A 27995-nucleotide genomic window follows, 5' to 3' on the forward strand; every position below is an offset into this window, starting at 1 on the left:
TCCCCTGGCGTCTCCACTCCCCACTACTCACCTGTCCCCTGGCGTCTCCACTCCACACTACTCACCTGTCCCCTGGCGTCTCCACTCCCCTCTACTCACCTGTCCCCTGGCATCTCCACTCCACACTACTCACCTGTCCTCTGGCGTCTCCACTTCCCTCTACTCACCTGTCCCCTGGCGTCTCCACTCCCCTCCACTCACCTGTCCCCTGGCGTCTCCACTCCCTCCTCTCACCTGTCCCTGGCGTCTCACTCCCCTCTACTCACCTGTCCCTAGGCGTCTCCACTCCCTCCACTCACCTGTCCCTGGCGTCTCCACTCCCACTACTCACCTGTCCCTGGCGTCTCCACTCCCTCCACTCACCTGTCCTGGGTCTCCACTCCACACTACTCACCTGTCCCTGGCGTCTCCACTCCCCACTACTCACCTGTCCTGGCGTCCCAACTCCCTCTACTCACCTGTCTCTGGCGTCTCCACTCCTCTACTCACCTGTCCCCTGGCGTCTCCACTCCCCTCTACATCACCTGTCCCTGGCGTCTCCACTCCCTCCACCCACCTGTCCCCTGGTGTCTCCACTCCCCCTCCACCAACCTGTCCCATGGGCGTCTCCACTCCCCACTACTCACCTGTCCCCTGGCGTCTCCACTCCCCTCTACTCACCTGTCCCCTGGCGTCTCCACTCCCCTCTACTCACCTGTCCCCTGGCGTCTCCACTCCCCTCCACTCACCTGTCCTAAGTCTCCACTCCCCACTACTCACCCTGTCCCTGGCGTCTCCACTCCCACTACTCACCTGTCCCCTGGCGTCTCCACTCCCCTCTACTCACCTGTCCCCTGGCGTCTCCACTCCCTCCACTCACCTGTCCCTAGGCGTCTCCACTCCCCTCCACCCACTTGTCCCCAGGCGTCTCCACTCCCCTCCACACATCTGTCCCTGGCGTCTCCACTCCCCACTACTCACCTGTCCCCTAGGCGTCTCCACTCCCCTCCACTCACCTGTCCCCTAGCGTCTCCACTCCCACTACTCACCTGTCCCCTGGCATCTCCACTCCCCACTACTCACCTGTCCCCTGGCGTCTCCACTCCCCTCCACCCACCTGTCCCCTGGCGTCTCCACTCCCCTCCACTCACCTGTCCCTGGCGTCTCCACTCCTCCACTCACCCTGTTCCCTGGCGTCTCCACTCCCACTACTCACCTGTCCTGGGCGTCTCCACTCTCCCTCCACCACCTGTCCCCTGGCGTCTCACTCCCCTCCACTCACCTGTCCTGGCGTCTCCACTCCGCCACTACTCACCTGTCCCTGGCGTCTCCACTCCCTCCACTCACCTGTCCCCTGGCATCTCCACTCCCAACTACTCACCTGTCCCCTGGCGTCTCCACTCCCCTCCACTCACCTGTCCCCTGGCGTCTCCACTCCCCTCCTCTCACCTGTCCCCTGGCGTCTCCACTCCACTACTCACCTGTCCCCTGGTGTCTCCACTCCCCTCCACTCACCTGTCCCCTGGCGTCTCCACTCCACTACTCACCTGTCCCCTGGCGTCTCCACTCCCCTCCACTCACCTGTCCCCTGGCGTCTCCACTCCCCTCCACTCACCTGTCCCATGGCGTCTCCACTCCACTACTCACCTGTTCCCTGGCGTCTCCACTCCCCACTACTCACCTGTCCCCTGGCGTCTCCACTCCCCACTACTCACCTGTCCCCTGGCGTCTCCACTCCCCTCTACTCACCTGTCCCTGGCGTCTCCACTCCTCCACCCACCTGTCCCCTGGCGTGTCCACTCCCCTCCACTCACCTGTCCCCTGGCGTCTCACTCCCCTCCACTCACCTGTCCCTGGCGTCTCCACTCCCTCTACTCACCTGTCCCCTGGGCGTCTCCACTCCCCACTACTCACCTTTCCCTGGCGTCTCCACTCCCACTACTCACCTGTCTCCCTGGCGTCTCCACTCCCTCTACTCACCTGTCCCTGGCGTCTCCACTCCCCTCCACCCACCTGTCCCCTGGCGTCTCCACTCCCCTCCACCCACCTGTCCCCTGGCGTCTCCACTCCCCTCTACTCACCTGTACCCTGGCGTCTCCACTCCCCTCCACCCACCTGTCTCCCTGGCGTCTCCACTCCCTCCACTCACCTGTCCCCTGGAGTCTCCACTCCTCTACATCACCTGTCCCCTGGCGTCCCCACTCCCCACTACTCACCTGTCCCCTGGCGTCTCCACTCCCCACTACTCACCTGTCCCCTGGCGTCTCCACTCCCCACTACTCACCTGTCCCCTGGCGTCTCCACTTCCCACTACTCACCTGTCCCCTGGCGTCTCCACTCCCACTACTCACCTGTCCTCAGGCGTCTCCACTCCCCTCCACCCACCTGTCCCTGGCGCTCCACCCCTCCACTCACCTGTCCCTAGCGTCTCCACTCCCTCAATCACCTGTTCCCTGGTGTCTCCACTCCCCACTACTCACCTGTCTCCTGGCGTCTCCACTCCCCTCCACTCACCTGTCCCTGGCGTCTCCACTCCCCTCCACTCACCTGTCCCTGGGCGTCTCCACTCCCCACTACTCACCTGTCCCCTGGCGTCTCCACTCCCCTCCACTCACCTGTCCCCTGGCATCTCCACTCCCCTCTACTCACCTGTCCCCTGGAGTCTCCACTCCCCACTACTCACCTGTCCCCTGGCGTCTCCACTCCCCTCTACTCACCTGTCCCCTGGCATCTCCACTCCCCTCTACTCACCTGTCCCCTGGAGTCTCCACTCCCCACTACTCACCTGTTCCCTGGCGTCTCCACTTCCCACTACTCACCTGTCCCTAGGCGTCTCACTCCCCTCTACTCACCTGTCCCCTGGCATCTCCACTCCCTCTACTCACCTGTCCCTGGCATCTCCACTCCCTCTACTCACCTGTCCTGGCGTCTCCACTCCCCACTACTCACCTGTCCCCTGGCGTCTCCACTCCCTCCACCCACCTGTCCCTGGGCGTCTCCACTCCCCTCCACTCACCTGTCCCTGGCGTCTCCACTCCCTCCACTCACCTGTTCCCTGGTGTCTCCACTCCCCACTACTCACCTGTCCCCTGGCGTCTCCACTCCCCTCCACTCACCTGTCCCTGGCGTCTCCTCCCCTCCACTCACCTGTCCCCTGGCGTCTCCACTCCCCACTACTCACCTGTCCCCTGGCGTCTCCACTCCCCTCCACTCACCTGTCCCCTGGCATCTCCACTCCCCTCTACTCACCTGTCCCTGGAGTCTCCACTCCCCACTACTCACCTGTCCCCTGGCGTCTCCTCCCTCTACTCACCTGTCCCCTGGCATCTCCACTCCCCTCTACTCACCTGTCCCCTGGAGTCTCCACTCCCCACTACTCACCTGTTCCCTGGCGTCTCCACTTCCCACTACTCACCTGTCCCCTGGCGTCTCCACTCCCCTCTACTCACCTGTCCCCTGGCATCTCCACTCCCCTCTACTCACCTGTCCCCTGGCATCTCCACTCCCCTCTACTCACCTGTCCCCTGGAGTCTCCACTCCCCACTACTCACCTGTTCCCTGGCGTCTCCACTTCCCACTACTCACCTGTCCCTGCGTCTCACTCCCCTCTACACACCTGTCCCCTGGCATCTCCACTCCCCTCTACTCACCTGTCCCCTGGCATCTCCACTCCCCTCTACTCACCTGTCCCCTGGAGTCTCCACTCCCCACTACTCACCTGTTCCCTGGCGTCTCCACTTCCCACTACCCACCTGTCCCCTGGCGTCTCCACTCCCCTCCACCCACCTGTCCCCTGGCGTCTCCACTCCCTCCTCTCACCTGTCCCTGGCGTGTCCTCCCCCTCCACTCACCTGTCCCTGGCGTCTCCTCCCCTCCACTCACCTGTCCTCTGGCGTGTCCTCCCCTCCACTCACCTGTCCTCTGGCGTCTCACTCCCCACTACTCACCTGTCCCTGGCGTCTCCAGTCCTCTACTCACCTGTCCCTGGGCGTCTCCACTCCCTCCACCCACCTGTCCTCTGGCGTGTCCACTCCCTCCACCTACCTGTCCTCTGGCGTCTCCACTCCCCACTACTCACCTGTCCCTAGCGTCTCCATCCCTCTACTCACCTGTCCCCTGGCGTCTCCATCCCCTCCACTCACCTGTCCCTGGCGTCTCAACTCCCCCACTCTCACCTGTCCTGGTCTCCACTCCCCACTACTCACCTGTCCCTGGCGTCTCACTCCCCTCCTCTCACCTGCTGTCCCCTGGCGTCTCCACTCCACTACTCACCTGTCCCCTGGTGTCTCCACTCCCCTCCACTCACCTGTCTCTGCGTCTCCACTCCACTACTCACCTGTCCCTGGCGTCTCCACTCCCCTCCACTCACCTGTCCCCTGGCGTCTCCTCCCCCTCCACTCACCTGTCCATGGCGTCTCCACTCCTACTCACCTGTTCCTAGGCGTCTCCACTCCCCACTACTCACCTGTCCCCTGGCGTCTCCACTCCCCACTACTCACCTGTCCCCTGGCGTCTCCACTCCCCCTCTACTCACCTGTCCCTGGCGTCTCACTCCCTCCACCCACCTGTCCCCTGGCGTGTCCACTCCTCCACTCACCTGTCCCTGGCGTCTCCTCCCCCTCCACTCACCTGTCCCTGACGTCTCCACTCCCTCTACTCACCTGTCCCCTGGCGTCTCCACTCCTCCACTCACCTTTCCCCTGGCGTCTCCACTCCCCTACATCACCTGTCCCCTGTGCGTCTCCACTCCCCACTACTCACCTGTCTCTGGCGTCTCCACTCCCACTACTCACCTGTCCCTGGCGTCTCCACGCCCTCTACTCACCTGTCCCCTGGCATCTCCACTCCACACTACTCACCTGTCCTCTGGCGATCTCCACTTCCCCTCTCACCTGTCCTGGCGTCTCCACTCCCTCCACTCACCTGTCCCCTGGCGTCTCCACTCCTCTCTCAACTGTCCCCTGGGCGTCTCCACTCCCCTCTACTCACCTGTCCATGGGCGTCTCCACTCCCCTCCACTCACCTGTCCCCTGGCGTCTCCACTCCCCACTACTCACCTGTCCCCTGGCGTCTCCACTCCCCTCCACTCACCTGTCCCTGGCGATCTCCACTCCCACTACTACCTGTCCCTGCGTCTCCACTCCCACTATCTCACCTGTCCCCTGGCGTCCCAGCTCCCCTCTACTCACCTGTCCCCTGGCGTCTCCACTCCCCTCTACTCACCCCTGTCCCTGGCGTCTCCCTCCTCTACATCACCTGTCCTGGCGTCTCCACTCCCCTCCACCTACCTGTCCCCTGGTGTCTCCACTCCCCTCCACCAACCTGTCCCATGGCGTCTCCACTCCCCACTACTCACCTGTCCTGGCGTCTCCACTCCCCTCTACTCACCTGTCCCTGCGTCTCCACTCTCTACTACCTGTCCCTGGCGGTCTCCACTCCCTCCACTCACCTGTCCCTGGGCGTCTCCACTCCCCACTACTCACCTGTCCCCTGGCGTCTCCACTCCCCACTACTCACCTGTCCCTGGCGCTCCACTCCCCCTCTACTCACCTTCCTGGCGTCTCCACTCCCCTCCACTCCACCTGTCCCCTGGCGTCTCCACTCCCCTCCACCCACCTGTCCTGATCGTCTCCACTCCCTCCACCCATCTGTCCCTGGCGTCTCCACTCCTCTCCACTCACCTGTCCCTGGCGTCTCACTCCCCACTACTCACCTGTCCCTGGCATCTCCTCCCTCTACTCACCTGTCCTGCGTCTCACTCCTCCACCCACCTGTCCCCTGGCGTCTCCACTCCCCTCCACTCACCTGTCCCTGGCGTCTCCACTCCCCCTCCACTCACCTGTTCCCTGGTGTCTCCTCCCTCCACTCACCTGTCCCTGGCGTCTCCACTCCCCTCCACCCACCTGTCCCTGGCAGTCTCCACTCCCCTCTACATCACCTGTCCTTGGTGTCTCCACTCCCCTCCACTCACCTGTCCCTGGGTCTCCACTCCCCTCCACTCACCTGTCCCTGGCGTCTCCACTCCCCCCACTATTCACCTGTCCTGGCGTCTCATCCTCCACTCGCCTGGCCCCTAGTCTCCCACTCCTCCACTCACCCGTCCTGGCGTCTCCCACCACTTCTCCGTCCCTGGGCGTCTCCACTCCCCTCCACTCCACCTGTCCCCTGACATCTCCACTCCCAACTACTCACCTGTCCCTGGCGTCTCCACTCCCCTCCACTCACCTTCCCTGGCGTCTCCTCCCCTCCTCTCACCTGTCCCCTGGCGTCTCCACTCACTCACTCACCTGTCCCTGGTGTCTCCACTCCCCTCCACTCACCTGTCCCCTGGCGTCTCCACTCCACTACTCACCTGTCCTGGCGTCTCACTCCCCTCCACTCACCTGTCCCTGGGCGTCTCACTCCCTCCACTCACCTGTCCCATGGCGTCTCCTCCACTCCTCACCTGTTCCTAGCGTTCCCTCCCCCTCCTCAGCCTTCCCTGGCGTCTCCACTCCCCCTACTCACCCCTGTCCCCTGGCGTCTCACTCCCTCTACTCACCTGTCCTTGGGCGTCTCCACTCCCCTCCAGCCACCTGTCCCTGGCGTGTCCTCCCCTCCACTCCAGCCTGTCCCCCTGAGTCTCCACTCCCCTCACTCACCTGCCCTGAGTCATCCACTCCCTCTCTACCTTACCTGTCCCTGGCGTCTCCACTCCCCCTTGCTCACTGCTTTCCCCTGGCAGTCTCCACTCCCCTACTCACCCTGTCCCTAGGCGTCTCCCTCCCCCTCTACTCACCTGTCCCCTGGGTCTCCACTCCCCCACTATCACCTGTCCCCTGGGCGTCTCACTCCCTCTACTCACCTGTCCCCGCGTCTCACTCCCACCCTCTACCTGACTCCCCCGGAAGTCTCCACTCCCCCTCCACCCCACCTGTCCCCTGGCTTGTCACTCCCCTCCACTCCACCTGTCCCTGGGCGTCTCCCTCCCCACTCACTCACCTGTTCCTAGTCTCCTCCACAATGCTCACCTGTCCCTACGTCCTCACTCCCCACTACTCACTCTGTCCTAAGTCTCCATCTACTGTACTCACCGTCCTGATCTCGCTTCCCTCCTCTCACCTGTCCCTAGCGTCTCCACTCCCCACTACTCACCTGTCCCTGGCGTCTCCACTCCCCACTACTCACCTGTCTCCTGGGTCTCCACTCCCTCCACCCCCTAGTACTCGTCTCCATCCCTCTGCTCCCACCTGTCCCCTGGCGTCTCCACTCCACACCTCTCACCTGTCTATCTGCGGATCTCCACTTCCCTCTCCCTCCCCTGTCCCTGGGTCTCCTCCCCTCCACTCACTTGTCCCCTCGTCTCCACTCCCCTCCTCTCGCCTGTCCCTGATCTCCACTCCCCCTCTTCCACCTTCCCTGGCGTCTCCACTCCCCTCCACTCACCTGTCCCCTGGGCGTCTCCACTCCCCACTACTCACCTGTCCCCTGGTGTCCATCCCCCTCCATTCGCTGTCCCCTGGTCTCCACTCCACACTACTCACCTGTCCCTGGAAGTCTCACTCCCCACTACTCACCCCTGTCCCTGGGCGTCCCAACTCCCCTCTACTCACCTGTCCCTGCATCTCCACTCCCCTCTATTCACCTGTCCCGGGCTCCATCTCCCCTCTACATCACCTGTCCCTGAGTCTCACACTCCCCTCCCACCCACCTGTCCCCTGGTGTCTCACTCCCCCTCCACCCATACTGTCCCATGGGCGTCTCCACTCCCCACTACTCACCCTGTCCCCTAGGGCGTCTCCACTCCCTCTACTCACCTGTCCCTGGCGTCTCCATCCCCTCTGCTCACCCTGTCCCTGCGTCTCCTCCCCTCCACTCACCTGTCCCCGAGTCTCCACTCCCACTACTCACCTGTCCCTGCGTCTCCTCCCCACTGCCACCTGTCCTGGTCGTCTACTCCCCTCTACTCACCCTGTCCCCCGGCGTCTCCACTCCCCTCCACTCACCCCTGTCCTGGTCTCCACTCCCCTCCACCCACCCCCTGTCCCCTGGCGTCTCCACTCCCCTCCACCCCATCTATCCCCAGCGTCTCCACTCCCTCCACTCCACCTGTCCTAGCGTCTCCACTCCCCCTACTCACCTGTCCCCTGGCATCTCCACTCCCCTCTGCTCACCTGCTCCCTAGCGTCTCCACTCCCCCTCCACCCACCTGTCCCCTGGCGATCTCACTCCCCTCCACTCACCTGTCCCCTGGCGTCTCCACTCCCTCCACTCACCTGTTCCTGGTGTCTCCTCCCCTCCACTCACCTGTACCCTGGCGTCTCCACTCCTCCTCCACCCACCTGTCCCTAGCGTCTCCACTCCCTCTACATCACCTGTCCCTTGGCAGTCTCACTCCCCTCCACTCACACCTGTCCCCGGGCGTCTCACTCCCCTCCATCACCTGTCCCTAGCATACCTCCCCACTACTCACCTGTCCCTGAGTCTCCCTCACTTGGTCACTCCCCTCCACTCCCTCCTGTCCCTGGAAGTCTCCACTCCCTCTACTCACCTGATCCCTGGGCGTCTCATCCCCACTACTCACCTGTCCCTGGCGTCTCCACTCCCCCTCCACCCACCTGTCCCTGGCTTTCCCTCCCCTCCACTCCTCCCTGTCCCCTGGCGATCTCCACACTCCCCCTCTCACCTGTTCCTGGCGATCTCCACTCCACAACCTCCCCCTGTCCCCTGGCGTCTCCTCCCCCTCACCTGTCCCGGCGTTCCATCACAATACTCACTGTCCCTGGAGATTCCCCTCCCTCCCCACCCTGTCCCTTGGCGTCTCCACTCCCTCCTTGCTCTACCTGTGTCTCTACTCCCCACTACTCACACCCTCTTCCGGCGTCTCCACTCCCTGCTACACCTGGCTCCTGGCGTCTCCACTCCCCCTCTACTCACCTGTCCCTGGCATCTCCACTCACACTACTCTGACCTGTCCTCGCCCCACTTCCCTCTACCACCCCCCTGGCGATCTCCACTCCCCTCCACTCACTTGTCCCCTGGCGTCTCCACTCCCCTCCTCTCACCTGTCCCCTGGCGTCTCCACTTCCCTCTGCTCACCTGTCCCTGGGTCTCCATCCCCTCCACTCACCTGTCCCCTGGCGTCTCCACTCCCCACTGCTCACCCCTGTCCCCTGGTCTCCTCCCCCTCCACTCCACCTGTCCTGGGCAGTCTCCACTCCACACTACTCACCTATCCCTGGCGTCTCCACTCCCCACTACTCACCTGTCCCTGGGAGTCCCAACTCCCCTCTACTCACCGTCCCCTGGCGTCTCACTCCCCTCTACTCACCTGCCCTGACGTCTCCACTCCCCTCTACATCACCCCTGTCCCTGGCGTCTCCACTCCCCTCCACCCACCTGTCCCCTAGTTGTCTCCACTCCCCTCCACCAACCTGTCCCATGGCGATCTCCACTCCCCCTACTACTCACCTGTCCCCTGGCGTCTCCACTCCCTCTACTCACCTGTCCCCTAGGCGTCTCCACTCCCCTCTACTCACCTGTCCCTGGCGTCTCACTCCCCTCCACTCACCCCTGTCCCCTGGGCGTCTCCACTCCCCACTGCTCGCCACCTGTCCTGGCGTCTCCATCCCCACTACTCACCTGTCCCCTGGCGTCTCCACTCCCCTCTGCTCCACCCCTGTCCTAGCGTCTCACTCCCTCCACTCACCTGTCCTGGCATCTCCACTCCCCCACCACCTGCTCCCCTGGCGTCTCCACTCCCTCCCACCCATCTGTCCCCTGCGTCTCCTACTCCTCTCCCACTCACCTGTCCCTGGCGTCTCCACTCCCCACTACTCACCTGTCCCCTGGCATCTCCACTCCCCTCTGCTCACCTGTCCTGCGTCTCCACTCCCCTCCACCCACCCCTGTCCCCTGTCGTCCTCACTCCCCTCCACCACCTGTCCTATGCGTCTCCACTCCCCTCCACTCACCTGTTCCTGCGTCTCACTCCCCTCCACTGCCTGTCCCCTAGGGCGTCTCCCTCCCTCCACCCACCTGTCCCCTGGCGATCTCCACTCCCCTCTACATCACCTGTCCTTGGCGTCTCCACTCCCCTCCACTCTCACCTGTCCCCGCGTCCTCCCCTCACCTCACCTGTCCCGGCGTCTCCACTCCCCACTACTCACCTGTCCCCTACGTCTCCACCCCCTCCACTCACCCCTGTCCCTAGCGTCTCCTCCCCCCCCTCACCTGTCCCTGGGCGTCTCCACTCGCCTCTACTCACCCTGTCCCTGGCGTCTCCACCCCTCCACTCACCTGTCCCCTGGCATCTCCACTCCCAACTACTCACCTGTGCCCCTGGCGTCTCACTCCCCTCCACTCACCTGTCCTCCGTCTCCCTCCCCCTCCTCTCACCTGTCCCCTGGCGTCTCCACTCCCCTCTACTGCACCTGTCCCGGCGTCTCCACTCCCCTCCACTCACCTGTCCCCTGGCGTCTCCTCCCCACTACTCACCTGTCCCTTGGTCTCACCTCACTCCCCCCTCGTCCCGGGCGTCTCCTCCACACTCTCACCTGTCCTGGCGTCTCCACTCCCCTCTACTCCACCTGTCCCTATCGCCCATCCCCTCAACCTCGGCCCACTCCCTCTACTCACCTGTCCCTCGCCCCTCCACCTACATCACCCTTCCTGTCCCTGGCGTCTCCACTCCCCCTCCACCCACCCTGTCCCCTAGGCGTCTCCACTCCCCTCCACCAGCCCTGTCCCTTGGCGTCTCACTCCCCACTACTCCCACCCCCTGTCCCTGGCGTCTCCACTCCCCTCTACTCACCCCTGTCCCCTGGGCGTCTCCACTCCCCTCCACTCACCCCGTCCCCTGGGCGTCTCCTCCCCTCCACTCACCTTTCCCCTGGCGTCTCCACTCCCACTACTCACCCCTGTCCCCGGCGTCTCCACTCCCCCTACTCACCTGTCCCTAGGGATCTCCACTGCCCTCCTACCCACCTGTCCCTGGCGTCTCCCCTCCCCTCCACTCACCTGTCCCCTGGGACGTCTCCACTCCCCTCCCCACCTGTCCCCTGGGCGTCTCCTCCCCTCGCCCACCTGTCCCCTGGCGTCTCCTCCTCTCCACTCCTTACCTGTCCCCTGAAGTCTCACTCCCCCCTCCTCGCCTGTCCCCTAGGCATCTCCCACTCCCCTCTACTCCACCCCTGTCCCTGGCGTCTCACTCCCCTCCCACCCACCTGTCCCCTAGGCGTCTCCACTCCCCCCACTCACCTGTCCCCGACGTCTCCACTCCCCTCCACTCCACCTGTTCCTGGTGTCTCACTCCCCCTCCACTCACCTGTCCCTGGGCGATCTCCACTCCCCTCCAGCCCACCCTGTCCAGAGCGTCTCCACTCCCCTCTACATCACCCCCGGGCGCCCTCCCCACCACCTGTCCCCTAGCGTCTCCTTCCCTCCCACTTCACCTGTCCCCTGGGTCTCCACTCCCCACTACTCACCCCTGTCCCCTGGGCGTCTCCACTCCCCTCCACTCCACCTGTCCCCTGGGCGTCTCCACCCCCTCACTCACCTGTCCCTGGCGTCTCCACTGCGCCACTTTACTCACCCCTGTCCTGGGCGTCTCACTCCCCCTCCACTCACCTGTCCCCTGGCGTCTCCACTCCCAACCTACCCACCTGTCCCCTAGGCGTCTCCACTCCCCTCCACTCCACTGTCCCTGGGCGTCTCCACTCCCCCTCCTCTCACCTGTCCCCTGCGTCTCCACTCCCCCGTCCACTCCCCCCACTCACCTGTCCCCTGGTCTCACTCCTCTACTCCACCCGTCCCCTGTCTCCTCCCTCCACTCACCTGTCCCCTGGCGTCTTCACTCCCTCTACTCACCCCTGTCCCCTGGCGTCTCCACTCCCCACTACTCACCTTTCCCCTGGCGTCTCCACTCCCCACTACTCACCTGTCCCTGAATCTCCACTCCCTCTACTCACCTGTCCCTGGCGTCTCCCTCCCCTCCACTCACCTGTCCCCTGGTCGTCTCCACTCCCCACTACTCACCTGTCCCCTGGGCGTCTCCACTCCCCCTCCACCCACCTGTGCCCTGAGTCTCCACTCCCCTCCTCTCACCCCCTCCCCTGGGCGTCTCCCTCCCTTCTCACCTTTCCCCTGGCGTCTCCATCCTCCCCCCCGCTACACCTGTCCCTGGGCGTCCTCCTCCCCTCTACCCACCTGTCCCCTCGGCGTCTCCTCCCCTCCACTACCTGCCCTGCGTCTCCTCCCCACTACTCACCTGTCCCTCGGCGTCTCACTCCCCTCGCCCACCTGCCCCTGGCGATCTCCACTCCCTCTACTCACCTGTCCCCTGGCGTCTCCCTCCCCTCCACTCCTCACCTGTCCCCTGGGCGTCTCCTCTCCCTCCACTCACCCCTGTCCCCTGGGCGTCTCCACTCCCCTCCACTCACCTGTCCCTGGGCGGTCCCCACTCCCACTGCTCACCTGTCCCCTGGGCGTCTCCACTCCCCTCTACTCACCTGTCCTGTCCTGGCGTCTCCACTCCCTCTACATCTCCTGTCCCCTGGCGTGTCTCCACTCCCCTCTACTCACCTGTCCCCTGGGCGTCTCCCCTCCCTCCACCCACCTGTCCCCTGGGCGTGTCCACTCCCCTCCACCCACCTGTCCCTCCGTCTCCACTCCCCTCCCACACCTGTCCTGGGTCTCCACTCCCCACTACTCACCTCTGCCACTCCCCTCCACTCACCTGCCCTGGGCGTCTCCCACTCCCCTCCACCCCACCTGTCCTAGGTCTACGCTCCCCACTCCCCCTGTCCCTACGTTTCCCCACTCCCCACACTCACCTGTCCCCTGGCGTCTCCACCCCACTCTCACCTGTCCCTGCGTCTCCTCCCCTCCACTCACCCCCTGTCCCCTAGGGGTCTCCACTCCCTCCCTCCACCTGTCCCTAGAGTCTCCTCCCCCTCCACTCACCCCTGTCCATGGGTCCCCACTCCCCACTCCCCACCTGTCCCCTGGCGATCTCCCTCCCTCTACTCACCTGTCCCCTGGCGTGTCCACTCCCTCCACTCACCTGTCCCCTGGCGTCTCCACTCCCCTCTCTCACCTTTCCCTGGCGTCTCCACCCCCACTACTCACCTGTCCCCTAGGCGTCTCCCTCCCCTCTACTCACCTGTCCCTTGCGTCTCCACTCCCCCCACTCACCCTGTCCCCGGGCGTATCACTCCCTCTACCCACCTTTCCCTAGGCGTCTCCACTCCCCCTCCTCCACCTGTCCCTGAAAGTCTCCACTCCCTCTACTCCCCCTCCTAGGGTCTCACTCCCTCCACTCCCACCTGTCCCTAGGCGTCTCCACTCCTCTACTCCACCTGTCCCCTGCGTCTCACTCCCCTCACCCACCTGTCCTAGAGATCCTCACTCCCCTCCACTCACCCCTCCTGCGTCTCCACTCCCCCTACTCACCTTTCCCCTAGTCTCCACTCCCTCTGCTCACCTGTCCCTGGTAGTCTCCATCCCCTCTACTCACCCCCTGTCCCCTGGCGTCTCCACTCCCCTCCACTCACCTGCCCCTGCGTCTCCACTCCCCACTACTCACCTGTCCCTGGCGATCTCCTCCCCCCCTCCACCCACCTGTCCCCTGGGCGTCTCCTCCCCTCTACTCACCTGTCCCCCTGGGTCTCCCTCCCTCCACTCACCCTGTCCCGGGCGTCTCACTCCCCTCCACCCTCCCTGTCCTGACGTCTCCACTCCCCCCCACCCCACCTGTCCCCTGGTCGTCCCCACTCCCCTCTCACCTGTCCCCTAGTCTCCACTCCCCTCTACTCACCTTGTCTCCACTCCCTCTACATCACCCCTGTCCGCGTCTCCCTCCCCCTCTACTCACCTGTCCCTCGTCTCCACTGCCTCCACCCACCTGTCCCTGGGCGTGTCACTCCCTCCTCCTCCTGTTCCCTAGCGTCTCCACTCCCCCCACCACCTGTCCTGGCGTCTCCTCCCCCACTACTCACCTGTCCCCTGGGGTCTCCACTCCCCCTCCACTCCTGTCCCCCTTGGCGTCTCCACTCCCCCCTCCACTCACACCTATCCCTAGCGTCTCACTCCCCTCCATCTCTTTCCCTCCCCTGCTCTCCATCCCACTACTCACCTGTCCTAAGTCTCACTCCCACTCCTCACCTGTCCCTGGCGTCTCCACCCCCTCCACTCACCTGTCCTCTGTCCTCCACTCCTCCCTCATCCCATGGCGCCCCACTCACTCACCCTGTCCCTAGGCGTCCTCACTCCTCTACTCACCTGTCCCCTGCGTCTCCACTCCCCTCCACTCCACCTGTCCCTAGGTCTCCACTCCCCTCCACTCACCCTGTCCCCGGGCGTCTCCTCCCCACTCACCCCCCCCTGGCGTCTCCCACTCCCACACTGCTCACCTGTCCCGGCGTCTCCATCCCTCTACTCACCTTGTCCTGGGGTCTCCTCTCCTCCACTCACCTGTCCCCTGGGGTCTCACTCCCCCACCACTCCTCCTGTCCTAGCGTCTCCACTCCCCCTCTACTCCCTGGGCAAGTCTCCGCCCCCCTCTACTCACTGTCCTACGTCTCCACTCCCCTCCACTCGCCTGTCCCCTAGGCGTCTCCACTCCCCCACTCACCTGTCCCCCTGGCGTCTCCACTCCCCCACTACTCACCTGTCCCCTGGGCATTCTCCCACTCCCCCTCTACTCACCTGTCCCCTGGCGTCTCCTCCCCTCCACTCACCTGTCCCTAGGCGTCTCCACTCCATCCACCTGTCCCCTGCGTCTCCACTCCTCCACCCATCTGTCTCTGGGTCCTCCATTCCTCTCCACTCACCTGTCCCCTGGCGTCTCCACTCCCCACTACTCACCTGTCCCCTGGCATCTCCACTCCCCTCTACTCACCTGTCCCCTGGCGTCTCCACTCCCCTCCACCCACCTGTCCCCTGGCGTCTCCACTCCCCTCCACTCACCTGTCCCCTGGCGTCTCCACTCCTCCACTCACCTGTTCCTGGTGTCTCCACTCCCCCACTCACCTGTCCTCACGTCTCACTCCCCTCCACCCACCTGTCCCTGGGCGTCTCCTCCCCTCTACATCACCTGTCCCTTGGCGTCCCACTCCCCTCCACTCACCTGTCCCCCTGAGCGTCTCACTCCCCTACTCACCTGTCCCCGGGCGTCTCCACTCCCCACTACTCGCCTGTCCTGGCGTCTCCACTCCCCTCCACTCACCTGTCCCCTGGCGTCTCCACTCCCCTCCACTCACCTGTCCCCTGGCGTCTCCTCGCCTCTACTCACCTGTCCCCTAACGTCTCCACTCCCTCCACTCCACCTGTCCCCTGGCGATCTCCACTCCCAACTACTCACCTGTCCCCTGGCGTCTCCACTCCCCCCTCCACTACCTGTCCTGGCGTCTCCACTCTCCTCTCACCTGTTCCCTCGGCGTCTCCACTCCACTACTCACCTGTCCCTGGTGTCTCCACCCCTCCACTACCTGTTGGTTCCTCCCTACTCACCTGTCCTGGGCGATCTCCTCCCTCCACTCACCTGTCCCCTAGGCGTCTCACTCCCCTCTACTCACCTGTCCTGCTCCCTCCCCACTACTCACCCTCCAAGTCCTCCACTCACTACTCACCTGTCCTGGGAGTCTCCACTCCCCTCTACTCACCTGTCCCTCGCGTCTCAATCCCCTCCACTCACCTGTCCCGCGTCTCCACTCCCCACCACTCACCTGTCCCCTGGCGTCTCACTCCCTCCCCACCTGTCCCCGGCGTGTCCCTCCTCACTCACCTGGGTCCCTCACACCCTCCCTGGCGTCTCACTCCCCCTCTACCACCTTTCCCTGGCGTCTCCACTCCCACTACTCACCTGTCCCTGGCGTCTCCACTCCCCTCTACGCACCTGTCCCTGGCGTCTCAATCCCCTCCACTCACCTGTCCCCTGGTCGTCTCCCCTCTACTCACCTGTCCCCTGGCGTCTCCACTCCCCTCTACATCACCTGTCCATGCGTCTCACTCCCCTCTACTCCACCTGTCCCTGGCGTCTCCATCCCTCCACCCACCTGTCCCTGGGTGTCCACTCCCTCCACCCACCTGTCCCTGGCGTCTCACTCCCCCTCCACCCACCTGTCCTGGCGTCTCCACTCCCCACTACTCACCTGTCTCTGGCGTCTCCAATCCCCTCCACTCACCTGTCCCCTGGTCTCACTCCCTCCATCACCTTCCCTGGCGTCTCCACTCCCCTCCACTCACCTGTCCCTGGCGTCTCCACTCCCACTACTCACCTGTCCTGGCGTCTCCACTCCTACTCACCTCCAGTCTTCCCTCCACTCACCTGTCCTCGTCTCCACTCCCTCCACTCACCTGTCCCTGGCGGTCTCCAATCCCCTCCACTCACCTGTCCCTGGGCGTCTCCACTCCCCTCCACTCACCTGTCCCTGGCGTCTCCACTCCCTCTACTCACCTGCCTGGCGTGTCCTCCCTCCACTCACCTGTCCCTGGCGTCTCCACTCCCCTCCACTCACCTCCCTGGGTCTCCACTCCCACCTCTCCTTTCTCGTCTCCACTCCCACTACTCACCTGTCCCTGGCGTCTCCACTCCCTCTACTCACCTGTCCCCTGCGTCTCCACTCCCCTCCACTCACCTGCCCCAGAGTCTCCACTCCCCACTACTCACCTGTCCCTGGGCGTCTCCACTCCCTCCACCCACCTGTCCCTGGCGTCTCCACTCCCCTCTACTCACCTGTCCCTAGCGTCTCACTCCCCTCCACTCACTCTGTCCCTGGCGTCTCCACTCCTCCACTCACCTGTCCCTAGCGTCTCCACTCCCCTCTACTCACCTGTCCCTGGCGTCCCCACTCCCCACTCACCTGTCCCTGGCGTCTCCACTCCCTCTACTCACCTGTCCTGGCGCTCTCCACTCCCCTCTACATCACCTGTCCCCTGGCGTCTCCACTCCCCCACTACTCACCTGTCCCTGGCGTCTCCACTCCCCTCCACTCACCTGTCCCTGGCATCTCCACTCCCTCCACCCACCTGTCCCTGGCGTCTCCACTCCTCCACTCACCTGTCCCCTGGCGTCTCCACTCCCCTCCACCCACCTGTCCCCTGGCGTCTCCACTCCCCCACTACTCACCTGTCCCCTGGCGTCTCCTCCCCACCACTCACCTGTCCCCTGGCGTCTCCACTCCCCACTACTCACCTGTCCCCCTGGCGTCTCCACTCCCCACTACTCACCTGTCCCCTGGCGTCTCCACTCCCCTCTACTCACCTGTCCCCTGGCGTCTCCACTCCACTACTCACCTGTCCCCTCGTCTCCCTCCCCACTACTCACCTGTCCCCTGGCGTCCCAACTCCCCTCTACTCACCTGTCCCTGGCGTCTCCACTCCCCTCTACTCACCTGTCCCTAGCGTCTCCACTCCCCTCTACATCACCTGTCCCCTGGCGTCTCCACTCCCCTCCACCCACCTGTCCCCTGGTGTCTCCACTCCCCTCCACCAACCTGTCCCATGGCGTCTCCACTCCCCACTACTCACCTGTCCCCTGGCGTCTCCACTCCCCTCTACTCACCTGTCCCCTGCGTCTCCACTCCCTCTACTCACCTGTCCCCTGGCGTCTCCACTCCCCTCCACTCACCTGTCCCCTGGCGTCTCCACTCCCCACTACTCACCTGTCCCCTGGCGTCTCCACTCCCCACTACTCACCTGTCCCCTGGCGTCTCCACTCCCCTCTACTCACCTGTCCCCTGGCGTCCCAACTCCCCTCTACTCACCTGTCCCCTGGCGTCTCCACTCCCCTCTACTCACCTGTCCCCTGGCGTCTCCACTCCCCTCTACATCACCTGTCCCCTGGCGTCTCCACTCCCCTCCACCCACCTGTCCCCTGGTGTCTCCACTCCCCTCCACCAACCTGTCCCATGGCGTCTCCACTCCCCACTACTCACCTGTCCCCTGGCGTCTCCACTCCCCTCTACTCACCTGTCCCCTGGCGTCTCCACTCCCCTCTACTCACCTGTCCCCTGGCGTCTCCACTCCCCTCCACTCACCTGTCCCCTGGCGTCTCCACTCCCCACTACTCACCTGTCCCCTGGCGTCTCCACTCCCCACTACTCACCTGTCCCCTGGCGTCTCCACTCCCCTCTACATCACCTGTCCCCTGGCGTCTCCACTCCCCTCTACATCACCTGTCCCCTGGCGTCTCTTTCTCCCCTCACTGTCATCAAGGCCAGATGTGTTGTGTTGTCTGTGTCTAAGGCAGCTCTGTTATGGGCTGTACTCTACTCATCCATTGGAAGAGAGGCTTCAGCGTGACATTAAGCACTTACAAATTCATAACATACTGTACGAATTGCAAATAAAAAATAAGTTTTGTTTTTTTATTTTGCAGGATGTAACACGTCATGTGAAATGAATGACGTTGGACACAATTCTGCACCGTTTTCAGGAGCCTGTGTTGGCTCGTCAGACCTACTTTCAAAACTACTGACTGAAGTTATACAAACCGTCAGTAATGCATCTTTAAAAGAGAGCATCGAAGGAGGCTCTGACTGAGGGAAATACTTTTTGGGAATAGTTTTTCTAAATGTCTCTCTTTGCAGATTTCTATTAAGTTGTTGATTTTGTAACTTGTGTCCTGCTATGCCGATACAGCATGTGCATGCATTGATGTGTTTGTTGTGTGTGTGTGTGTGTGATTGTGTGTATGTGTGTGTGTGTGTGTGTGTGTGTGTGTGTGTGTGGTGTGTGTGTGTGTGTGTGTGTGTGTGTGTTTGTGTTTGGTGTGTGTGTGTGTGTGTGTGTGTGTGTGTGTGTGTGTGTGTGTGTGTGTGTGTGTGTGTGTGTGTGTGTGTGTGTGCGTGTGTGTGTGCTGTGTGTGTGTGTGTGTGCGTGTGCGTGTGTGTGTGCGTGTAACCACTCCACCACTTCAGGACAGGTGGACTACAGTACTATAGCGTGTTTCTGAAGCAGACAGGAGCCAGAGAGAGAGAGAGAGGGAGCTGGGATACGGGATCTACTGTATGTGGTGCTGGTGTACTGAAGTCTCCACAATCAATAGCATGAGATCAGACAGAACCAAGGCACCAGCAGGGAAAATCCATTCTGTTTAGTGGTTACGTCCCCAAATCAAATGATACCCTATGCCCTTTATAGTGTACTATTTCTGACCAGGGCACAAGGGGCTCCAGTCAAAAGTAGTGCACTAACGAGGAAATAGGGTGGCGTTTTGGGATCCATCCCCTGACCTGTTTCGTCTGAACTCTGAGTTTAATACTTTTAATTTGAACCTTAGAACAACTACGCATCCAGCATTCCTGACCGTGATCCAGCGAAAACAGTGGAGCGACGCTCTTCTCATCCCCTCCTCAAGTATCGTTGGGCCATGTCGGGAAAGAGAAAGATCCCATTGGACCAGGCAGTGCTGTGAGTGAGATACAGACCACCAGACACACTCAACAAGCCTGCAGGACGCATGACGAAAAGAATGTTAGGAATGTTAGAATGTTAGAATGTTAGAATGTTAGAATGTTAGAATGTTAGAATGTTAGAATGTTAGCCGAGTACATTCTTTAAAAAATATAAAAAATTAAAGTGAAGCTTCCAATCCGATAGAATGATTGTCACTATGTGGTTTTGAGGTCAACAGAGTGTACTGTAACCGTGGAAACCCCTGGGAAAAGACCAAGCACTTGCGTGTCAATTATTTAACGGAGGTAAGAGAAAGGATGTTGGAGTGAAGGAGGGAGAGAGGGGTGGAGGGAGTGAGGGAGGTGTGTGCTCATGTAAAATGAACAGCTCTCTGAATTAAAAAGCTGCTCTCATCGTGTAAGTGATGGTAATCAGAGTGTCATCGTTGCTTTTAAGGATAGCCGATAAATAATAGATTTAATAGATGTTATACGGGGCCATGTGAAATACGATGGGGCCTATTGAAACAGTCCTGCTAGGTCGGGGTAATACGGGGCGACATGCATGTGTTGGAAGGCCAGGGATCTTGTGGTATAATTGTTCCATTGGGATACCAGGGATAGATGTTCACATCTTGTGGTATAACTGTTCCATTGAGAAAACAGGGATAGCTAGCTGACACCTGAAGGAGAGAAGAGACAAGCAGAAGGAATGGACATAGAAGAGAAGCGAAAAAGAGAGAAGAGGAGAGGGAGAGGAGAGGGAGAGGAGAGGGGAGGAGAGGAGAGGGAGAGGGAGAGGAGAGGAATACAGCAGTGCTCTGAGTTTGTCACGTGACTTCCGTCTCGCTTCCGCATTGTCTCCGTGCTGCTCTGCTGTTTGTTGCTACTTGGCTACCTGCCAAACTATTCACGTTTTACTTTTAATAAACGTTTAATCAATCTCTGTGTTCAACAAATTTACCAACTTTTTAGTTTTGTCCTCACTCATCTTTTTTTCGTTAAACTTTTTTCACCCCGGACGTTTATCCCGAGACAGAAGAGTCATTTTCCTGTGCGTTCTAGCTGCCAACTTTAACGTTATTTTCCTTTTTCCATCGCAACTTTTTTCCCTTATTCAACTTTTTCACTCCGGACGCTTTATCTGGACATGGTTCATCAACATCTTCAACAGCCGAGCTAAGTAGTAACATTAACATGATGTCTTCTAATTGCAGTCGCTGTACTCATAATATACAGGAGAATTCTCGCCTTACGGCGAATAGCTGTGCTACAAGCCCAGCTTCAGACGCAATCGTTAGGCAAGGGTAATATCAGTGTAGGAAAGGAAGAAACAGCGTCTGTGCCACCAGTAAGTACAGACAGTAACGTTAGTATAAATCCCCCCGCACAGTCCCCGCAGCCGGACAACTTTCTCATGGCTTCTGGAGGGAAATACTGTTGGAATGCTCAACGGTGTCGCTCATTCAGCCGACAGAAACCTTCAACCGGTTTTCCCCATTATGTAGCGGAGTCGGAGTCTGAGTCTGAGTCTTCTCTAGTCTCTACTCCTCCCGTTACGGGGTCTGAGACTCCGAAGGCTCCCACCATTAGCTCTGACAAATTGAAAACCCTAGTCATTGGCGACTCCATTACCCGCAGTATTAGACTTAAAACGAATCACCCAGCGATCATACACTGTTTACCAGGGGCAGGGCTACCGACGTTAAGGCTAATCTAAAGATGGTGCTGGCTAAAGCTAAAACTGGCGAGTGTAGAGAGTATAGAGATATTGTTATCACGTCGGCACCAACGATGTTAGGATGAAACAGTCAGAGGTCACCAAGTGCAACATAGCTTCAGCGTGTAAATCAGCTAGAAAGATGTGTCGGCATCGAGTAATTGTCTCTGGCCCCCTCCCAGTTAGGGGAAGTGATGAGCTCTACAGCAGAGTCTCAGCACTCAATCGCTGGTTGAAAACTGTTTTCTGCCCCTCCCAAAAGATAACATTTGTGGATAATTGGCCCTCTTTCTGGGACTCACCCACAAACAGGACCAAGCCTGACCTGCTGAGGAGTGACGGACTCCATCCTAGCCGGAGGGGTGCTCTCCTCTTATCTACCAACATAGATAGGGCTCTAACTCCTCTAGCCCCACAGTGAAATAGGGTGCAGGCCAGGCAGCAGGCTGTTAGCCCAACCTGCCAGCTTAGTGGAGTCTGCCAATAGCATAGTCAGTGTAGTCAGCTCAGCCATACCCATTGAGACTGTGTCTGTGCCTCGACCTAGGTTGGGCAAAACTAAACATGGTGGTGTTCACCCTAGCAATCTTATTAGGATAAAGACCTCCTCCATTCCTGCCATTATTGAAAGAGATCGTGATACCTCACATCTCAAAATAGGGTTACTTAATGTTAGATCCCTCACTTCAAAGGCAGTCATAGTCAATGAACTAATCACTGATCATAATCTTGATGTGATTGGCCTGACTGAAACATGGCTTAAGCCTGATGAATTTGCTGTGTTAAATGAGGCCTCCTCCTGGTTACACTAGTGACCATATTCCCCGTGCATCCCGCAAAGGCGGAGGTGTTGCTAACATTTACGATAGCAAATTTCAATTTACAAAAAAAAATATGGCGTTTTCATCTTTTGAGCTTCTAGTCATGAAATCTATGCAGCCTACTCAATCACTTTTTATAGCTACTGTTTACAGGCCTCCTGGGCCATATACAGCGTTCCTCTCTGAGTTTCCTGAATTCCTATCAGACCTTGTAGTCATAGCAGATCATATTCTAATTTTTTGGTGATTTTAATATTCACATGGAGAAGTCCACAGACCCACTCCAAAAGTCTTTCGAGCCATTATCGACTCAGTGGGTTTTGTCCAACATGTCTCTGGACCTACTCACTGCCACAGTCATACTCTGGACCTAGTTTTGTCCCATGGAATAAATGTTGTAGATCTTAATGTTTTTCCACAAAATCCTGGACTATCGGACCACCATTTTATTACGTTTGCAATCGCAACAAATAATCTGCTCAGACCCCAACCAAGGAGCATCAAAAGTCGTGCTATAAATTCTCAGACAACACAAAAATTCATTGATGCCCTTCCAGACTCCTTCTGCCTACCCAAGGACGTCAGAGGACAAAAATCAGTTAACCACTTAACTGAGGAACTCAATTTAACCTTGCGCAATACCCTAGATGCAGTTGCACCCTAAAAACGAAAGACATTTGTCATAAGAAACTAGCTCCCTGGTATACAGAAAATACCCGAGCTTTGAAGCAAGCTTCCAGGAAATTGGAACGGAAATGGCGCCACACCAAACTGGAAGTCTTCCGACTAGCTTGGAAAGACAGTACCGTGCAGTACCGAAGAGCCCTCACTGCTGCTCGATCATCCTACTTTTCCAAATTAATCGAGGAAAATAAGAACAATCCAAAATTTCTTTTTGATACTGTTGCAAAGCTAACTAAAAGCAGCATTCCCCAAGAGAGGATGGTTTTCACTTCAGCAGTAATAAATTCATGAACTTCTTTGAGGAAAAGATCATGACCATTAGAAAGCAAATTACGGACTCCTCTTTGAATCTGCGTATTCCTCCAGGGCTTAGCTGTCCTGGATCTGCACAACTCTAGCGAGGGCCTGGGATCGGGGAGACACTTAAGTGTTTTAGTACTATATCTCTTGACACAATGATGAAAATAATCATGGCCTCTAAACCTTCAAGCTGCATACTGGATCCTATTCCTACTAAACTGCTGAAGGAGCTGCTTCCTGTGCTTGGCCCTCCTATGTTGAACATAATAAACAGCTCTCTATCCACCGGATGTGTACCAAACTCACTAAAAGTGGCAGTGATAAAGCCTCTCTTGAAAAAGCCAAACCTTGACCCGGAAAATATAAAAAACTATCGGCCTATATCGAATCTTCCATTCCTCTCAAAAATTTTAGAAAAAGCTGTTGCGCAGCAACTCACTGCCTTTCTGAAGACAAACAATGTATACGAAATGCTTCAGTCTGGTTTTAGACCCCATCATAGCACTGAGACTGCACTTGTGAAGGTGGTAAATGACCTTTTAATGGCGTCAGACCGAGGCTCTGCATCTGTCCTCGTGCTACTAGACCTTAGTGCTGCCTTTGACACCATCGATCACCACATTCTTTTGGAGAGACTGGAAACCCAAATTGGTCTACACGGACAAGTTCTGGCCTGGTTTAGATCCTACCTGTCGGAAAGATATCAGTTTGTCTCTGTGAATGGTCTGTCCTCCGACAAATCAACTGTACATTTCGGTGTTCCTCAAGGTTCCGTTTTAGGACCACTATTGTTTTCACTATATATTTTACCTCTTGGGGATGTTATTCGAAAACATAATGTTAACTTTCACTGCTATGCGGATGACACACAGCTGTACATTTCAATGAAGCATGGTGAAGCCCCCAAAATTGCCCTCGCTAGAAGCCTGTGTTTCAGACATAAGGAAGTGGATGGCTGAAAACTTTTTTACTTTTAAACTCGGACAAAACAGAGATGCTTGTTCTAGGTCCCAAGAAACAAAGAGATCTTCTGTTAAATCTGACAATTCATCTTGATGGTTGTAAAGTCGTCTCAAATAAAACTGTGAAGGACCTAGGCGTTACTCTTGACCCTGATCTCTCTTTTGACGAACATATCAAGACTGTTTCAAGGACAGCTTTTTTCCATCTACGTAACATTGCAAAAATCAGAAATTTTCTGTCCAAAAATGATGCAGAAAAATTAATCCATGCATTTGTTACTTCTAGGTTAGACTACTGCAATGCTCTATTTTCCGGCTACTCGGATAAAGCACTAAATAAACTTCAGTTAGTGCTAAATACGGCTGCTAGAATCCTGACTAGAACCAAGAAATTTGATCATATTACTCCAGTGCTAGCTTCCCTACACTGGCTTCCTGTTAAGGCAAGGGCTGATTTCAAGGTTTTACTGTTAACCTATAAAGCGTTACATGGGCTTGCTCCTACCTATCTTTCCGAGTTGGTCCTGCCGTACATACCAATACGTGCGCTACGGTCACAAGACGCAGGGCCTCCTAATTGTCCCTAGAATTTCTAAGCAAACAGCGGGAGGCAGGGCTTTCTCCTATAGATCTCCATTTTTATGGAACAGTCTGCCCTACCCATGTGAGAGACGCAGACTCGGTCTCAACCTTTAAGTCTTTACTGAAGACTTATCTCTTCAGTAGGTCATATGATTGAGTGTAGTCTGGCCCAGGAGTGTGAAGGTGAACGGAAAGGCTGGAGCAACGAACAGCCCTTGCTGTCTCTGCCGGGCCGGTTCCCCTCTCCACTGGGGGTTCTCTGCCTCTAACCCTGTTGCAGGGGCTGAGTCACTGGCCTGCTGGTGCTCTTTCATGCCGTCCCTGGGAGTGCGTCACTTGAGTGGGTTGAGTTACTGACGTGATCTTCCTGTCTGGGTTGGCGCCCTCCCCCCTTGGTTTGTGCTGTGGTGGAGACCTCTGTGGGCTATACTCGGCCTTGTCTCAGGATTGTAAGTTGGTGGTTGGGGATATCCCTCTAGTGGTGCGGGGGCTGTGCTTTGGCGGAGTGGGTGGGGTTATATCCTTCCTGTTTGGCCCTGTCCGGGGTTTCTTCGGATGGGGCCACAGTGTCTCGGACCGCTCCTGTCTCAGCCTCCAGTATTTATGCTGCAGTAGTTTATGTGTCGGGGGCTGGGGTTAGTTGGTTATACCTGGAGTACTTCTCCTGTCTTATCCAGTGTCCTGTGTGAATTTAAGTATGCTCTCTCTAATTCTCTCGTTCTCTCTTTCTCTCTGAGAACCTGAGCCCTAGGACCATACGTCAGGACTACCGGGCATGATGACACCTTGCTGTCCCCAGTCCGCCTGGCCTTGCTGCTATTCCAGTTTCAACTGTTCTGCCTGCGGCTACGAAACCCCTACCTGTCCCAGACCTGCTGTTTTCAACTCTAAATGATCGGCTATGAAAAGCCAACTGAGAGACCTGAGCCCTAGGACCATACGTCGGGACTCACCGGCCGTGGTGACTCCTTGCTGTCCCCAGTCCGCCTGGCCTTGCTGCTATTCCAGTTTAAACTGTTCTGCCTGCGGTTATGGAACCCCTACCTGTCCCAGACCTGCTGTTTTAAACTCTAATGATCGGCTATGAAAAGCCAACTGAGATTTATTCCTGATTATTATTTGACCATGCTTGTCACTTATGAACATTTTTGAACATCTTGGCATGGTTCTGTTATAATCTCCACCCGGCACAGCCAGAAGAGGACTGGCCACCCCTCATAGCCTGGTTCCTCTCTAGGTTTCTTCCTAGGTTTTGCCTTTCTAGGGAGTTTTTCCTAGCCACCGTGCTTCTACACCTGCATTACTAGCTGTTTGGGGTTTTAGGCTGGGTTTCTGTACAGCACTTCGAGATATTAGCTGATGTAAGAAGGGCTATATAAAATAAAATTGATTGATTGATTGAGGAGAGGAGAAGGAGAGAGAGAGGAGAGGAGAGGAGAAGACAGGACAGGAGAGGAGAGGAGAGGAGAGGAGAGGAGAGGAGAGGAGAGGAGAGGAGAGGAAGGAGAGGAGAGGAGAGGAGAGGAGAGGGAGAGGGAGGAGAGGAGAGGGAGGGAGGAGAAGACAGGACAGGAGAGGAGAGGAGAGAGAGGAGAGGAGAGGAGAAGGAGAGAGGAGAGGAGAGGAGAGGACAGGACAGGACAGGACAGGACAGGGACAGGACAGGACAGGACAGGGACAGGACAGGACAGGACAGGAGAGGAGAGGAGAGGAGAGGGAGAGGAGAGGAGAGGAGAGGAGGAGAGGAGAGGAGAGGAGAAGACAGGACAGGACAGGACAGGAGAGGAGAGGAGAGGAGAGGGAGAGGAGAGGAGAGGAGAGGAGAGGAGAGGAGAGGAGAGGGAGAGGAGAGAGGAGAGGAGAGGAGAGAGAGTTGGAGTGTATGTTAATACGTCCTGGACAAACCTCATATACAAGTGAACGATGGTGTGTATAAATGTGAATGATGGTGTGTATAAAACCCTTTTTTAAAACACTATAGAGTTTCACCCCCTTACAGGCAGCCTAGGTCCATAACTAAACAAGAAGCACCAAGTCAATTCCACCACCTTTTGAAGAAAAGTGCTGGACCTCATATGTTTTCAGAGGAAGACAGATGAACACAGATATATCTTTGTGTTCAGAAGAGTCTTCCCCTCTTGTTCAGTCTCAGAGTCTGCAGCATTAGACCTGATACCCAGCTTTGATAAGCTCCTTTAGGAGATGGATGGCTGCTATTTCCTCAGAGTCCCAGGCTTGACAGCGGTACATAAAATGTTGAATAAACCCTTTGATAAACCCAGGGATGTCACTAAATCTGTGGCTTCACCCTCAGGGAGGAGTAGGAGCAGAGAAAGAACAAGAAGAAGAGGCTACGTCCCAAATAGCACTCTGTTCTCTTTATAGTGCCCAATGCTATATGGGCCCTTGTCAAAACTAGTGCACTATACAGAATAGAGAATAGGGTATAGGGTACCATTCGGGAAAAGATAGATGAGTTGAAATGTCCTTTTTGGGAGCCAGCCACGGCATATCCATTCTCTAAATCAACCACTTAAGAGCAGCGGTTCCCTTCAGGATTCATATCTCATCATCCCGGTTTAGGGACGACGGGCCCCAATGGTTCTCCAAATTGTTCAGGGACTTAACCACGTTAGGACCATCATTTTCTAACCACGGTAGGACCATGTTAGGACCATCATTTCTTAACCATGTTAGGACCATCATTTCTTAACCATGTTAGGACCATCATTTCTTAATCATATTAGGACCATCATTTCTTAACCATGTTAGGACCATCATTTCTTAACCACATTGGGACCATCATTTCTTAATCATATTAGGACCATCATTTCTTAACCATGTTAGGACCATCATTTCTTAACCACATTGGGACCATCATTTCTTAACCATGTTAGGACCATCATTTCTTAACCACGTTAGGACCATCATTTCTTAATCATATTAGGACCATCATTTCTTAACCACATTAGGATCACGTTAGGACCATTAACCAATTGTACTATTATGTGTGTTTTTTCGTGTTATTTGTAATTTATTCTGTACATAATGTTTCTGCCACTGTCTCTTATGACCAAAAAGAGCTTCTGGATATCAGGACAGTGATTACTCACCTCGTATTGGACCGAAGATGTTTTATTCAACGAGCCGGACGCTGAAGGATATCCTACAGACACCCGACAAGGCCCAAATCCCTGTCATTCGCATGAGAAAGAGACAGAGATATCGTGGACGTAGGTCGGGGTCCCTTGTAGGGATCCGACTGCAAGCGAGTAAACTGCCTCTTCCATCAATCCTATTAGCCAATGTTCAATCATTTGAGAACAAATTGGACGACCTAAGATTACGGTTATCCTACCAACAGGACATTAAAAACTGTAATGTTTCACCGAGTCCTGGCTGAACGACGACATGGACAACATACAGCTGACGGGATATGCGCTACATCGGCAGGATAGAACGGCTGACTCCGGTAAGACAAGGGGTGGTGGTTTGTGTATATTTGTAAACAACAGTTGGTGCACCAAATCTAATACTAAGGAAGTCTCAAGGTTTTGCTCGCCTGAGGTAA

General features: G+C 57.8%; 1 protein-coding gene across 1 annotated transcript in view; it reads right to left on the reverse strand.

Annotated features, from left to right (window-relative positions):
- LOC123485349 (E3 ubiquitin-protein ligase MARCHF5-like) overlaps positions 1-14056 on the reverse strand; it is a 44681-nt gene extending 30625 nt beyond the window's left edge. The window contains exon 1 of the mRNA XM_045216260.1: positions 13956-14056. Within this exon, the coding sequence (XP_045072195.1) occupies positions 13956-14056 (101 nt within the window). The remainder of the gene's footprint in view (positions 1-13955) is intronic.
- Positions 14057-27995: the final 13939 nt, after the last annotated feature.

The sequence above is a fragment of the Coregonus clupeaformis genome, unplaced genomic scaffold (assembly GCF_020615455.1).
Source record: "Coregonus clupeaformis isolate EN_2021a unplaced genomic scaffold, ASM2061545v1 scaf0655, whole genome shotgun sequence".
Lineage (NCBI taxonomy): Eukaryota > Metazoa > Chordata > Actinopteri > Salmoniformes > Salmonidae > Coregonus > Coregonus clupeaformis.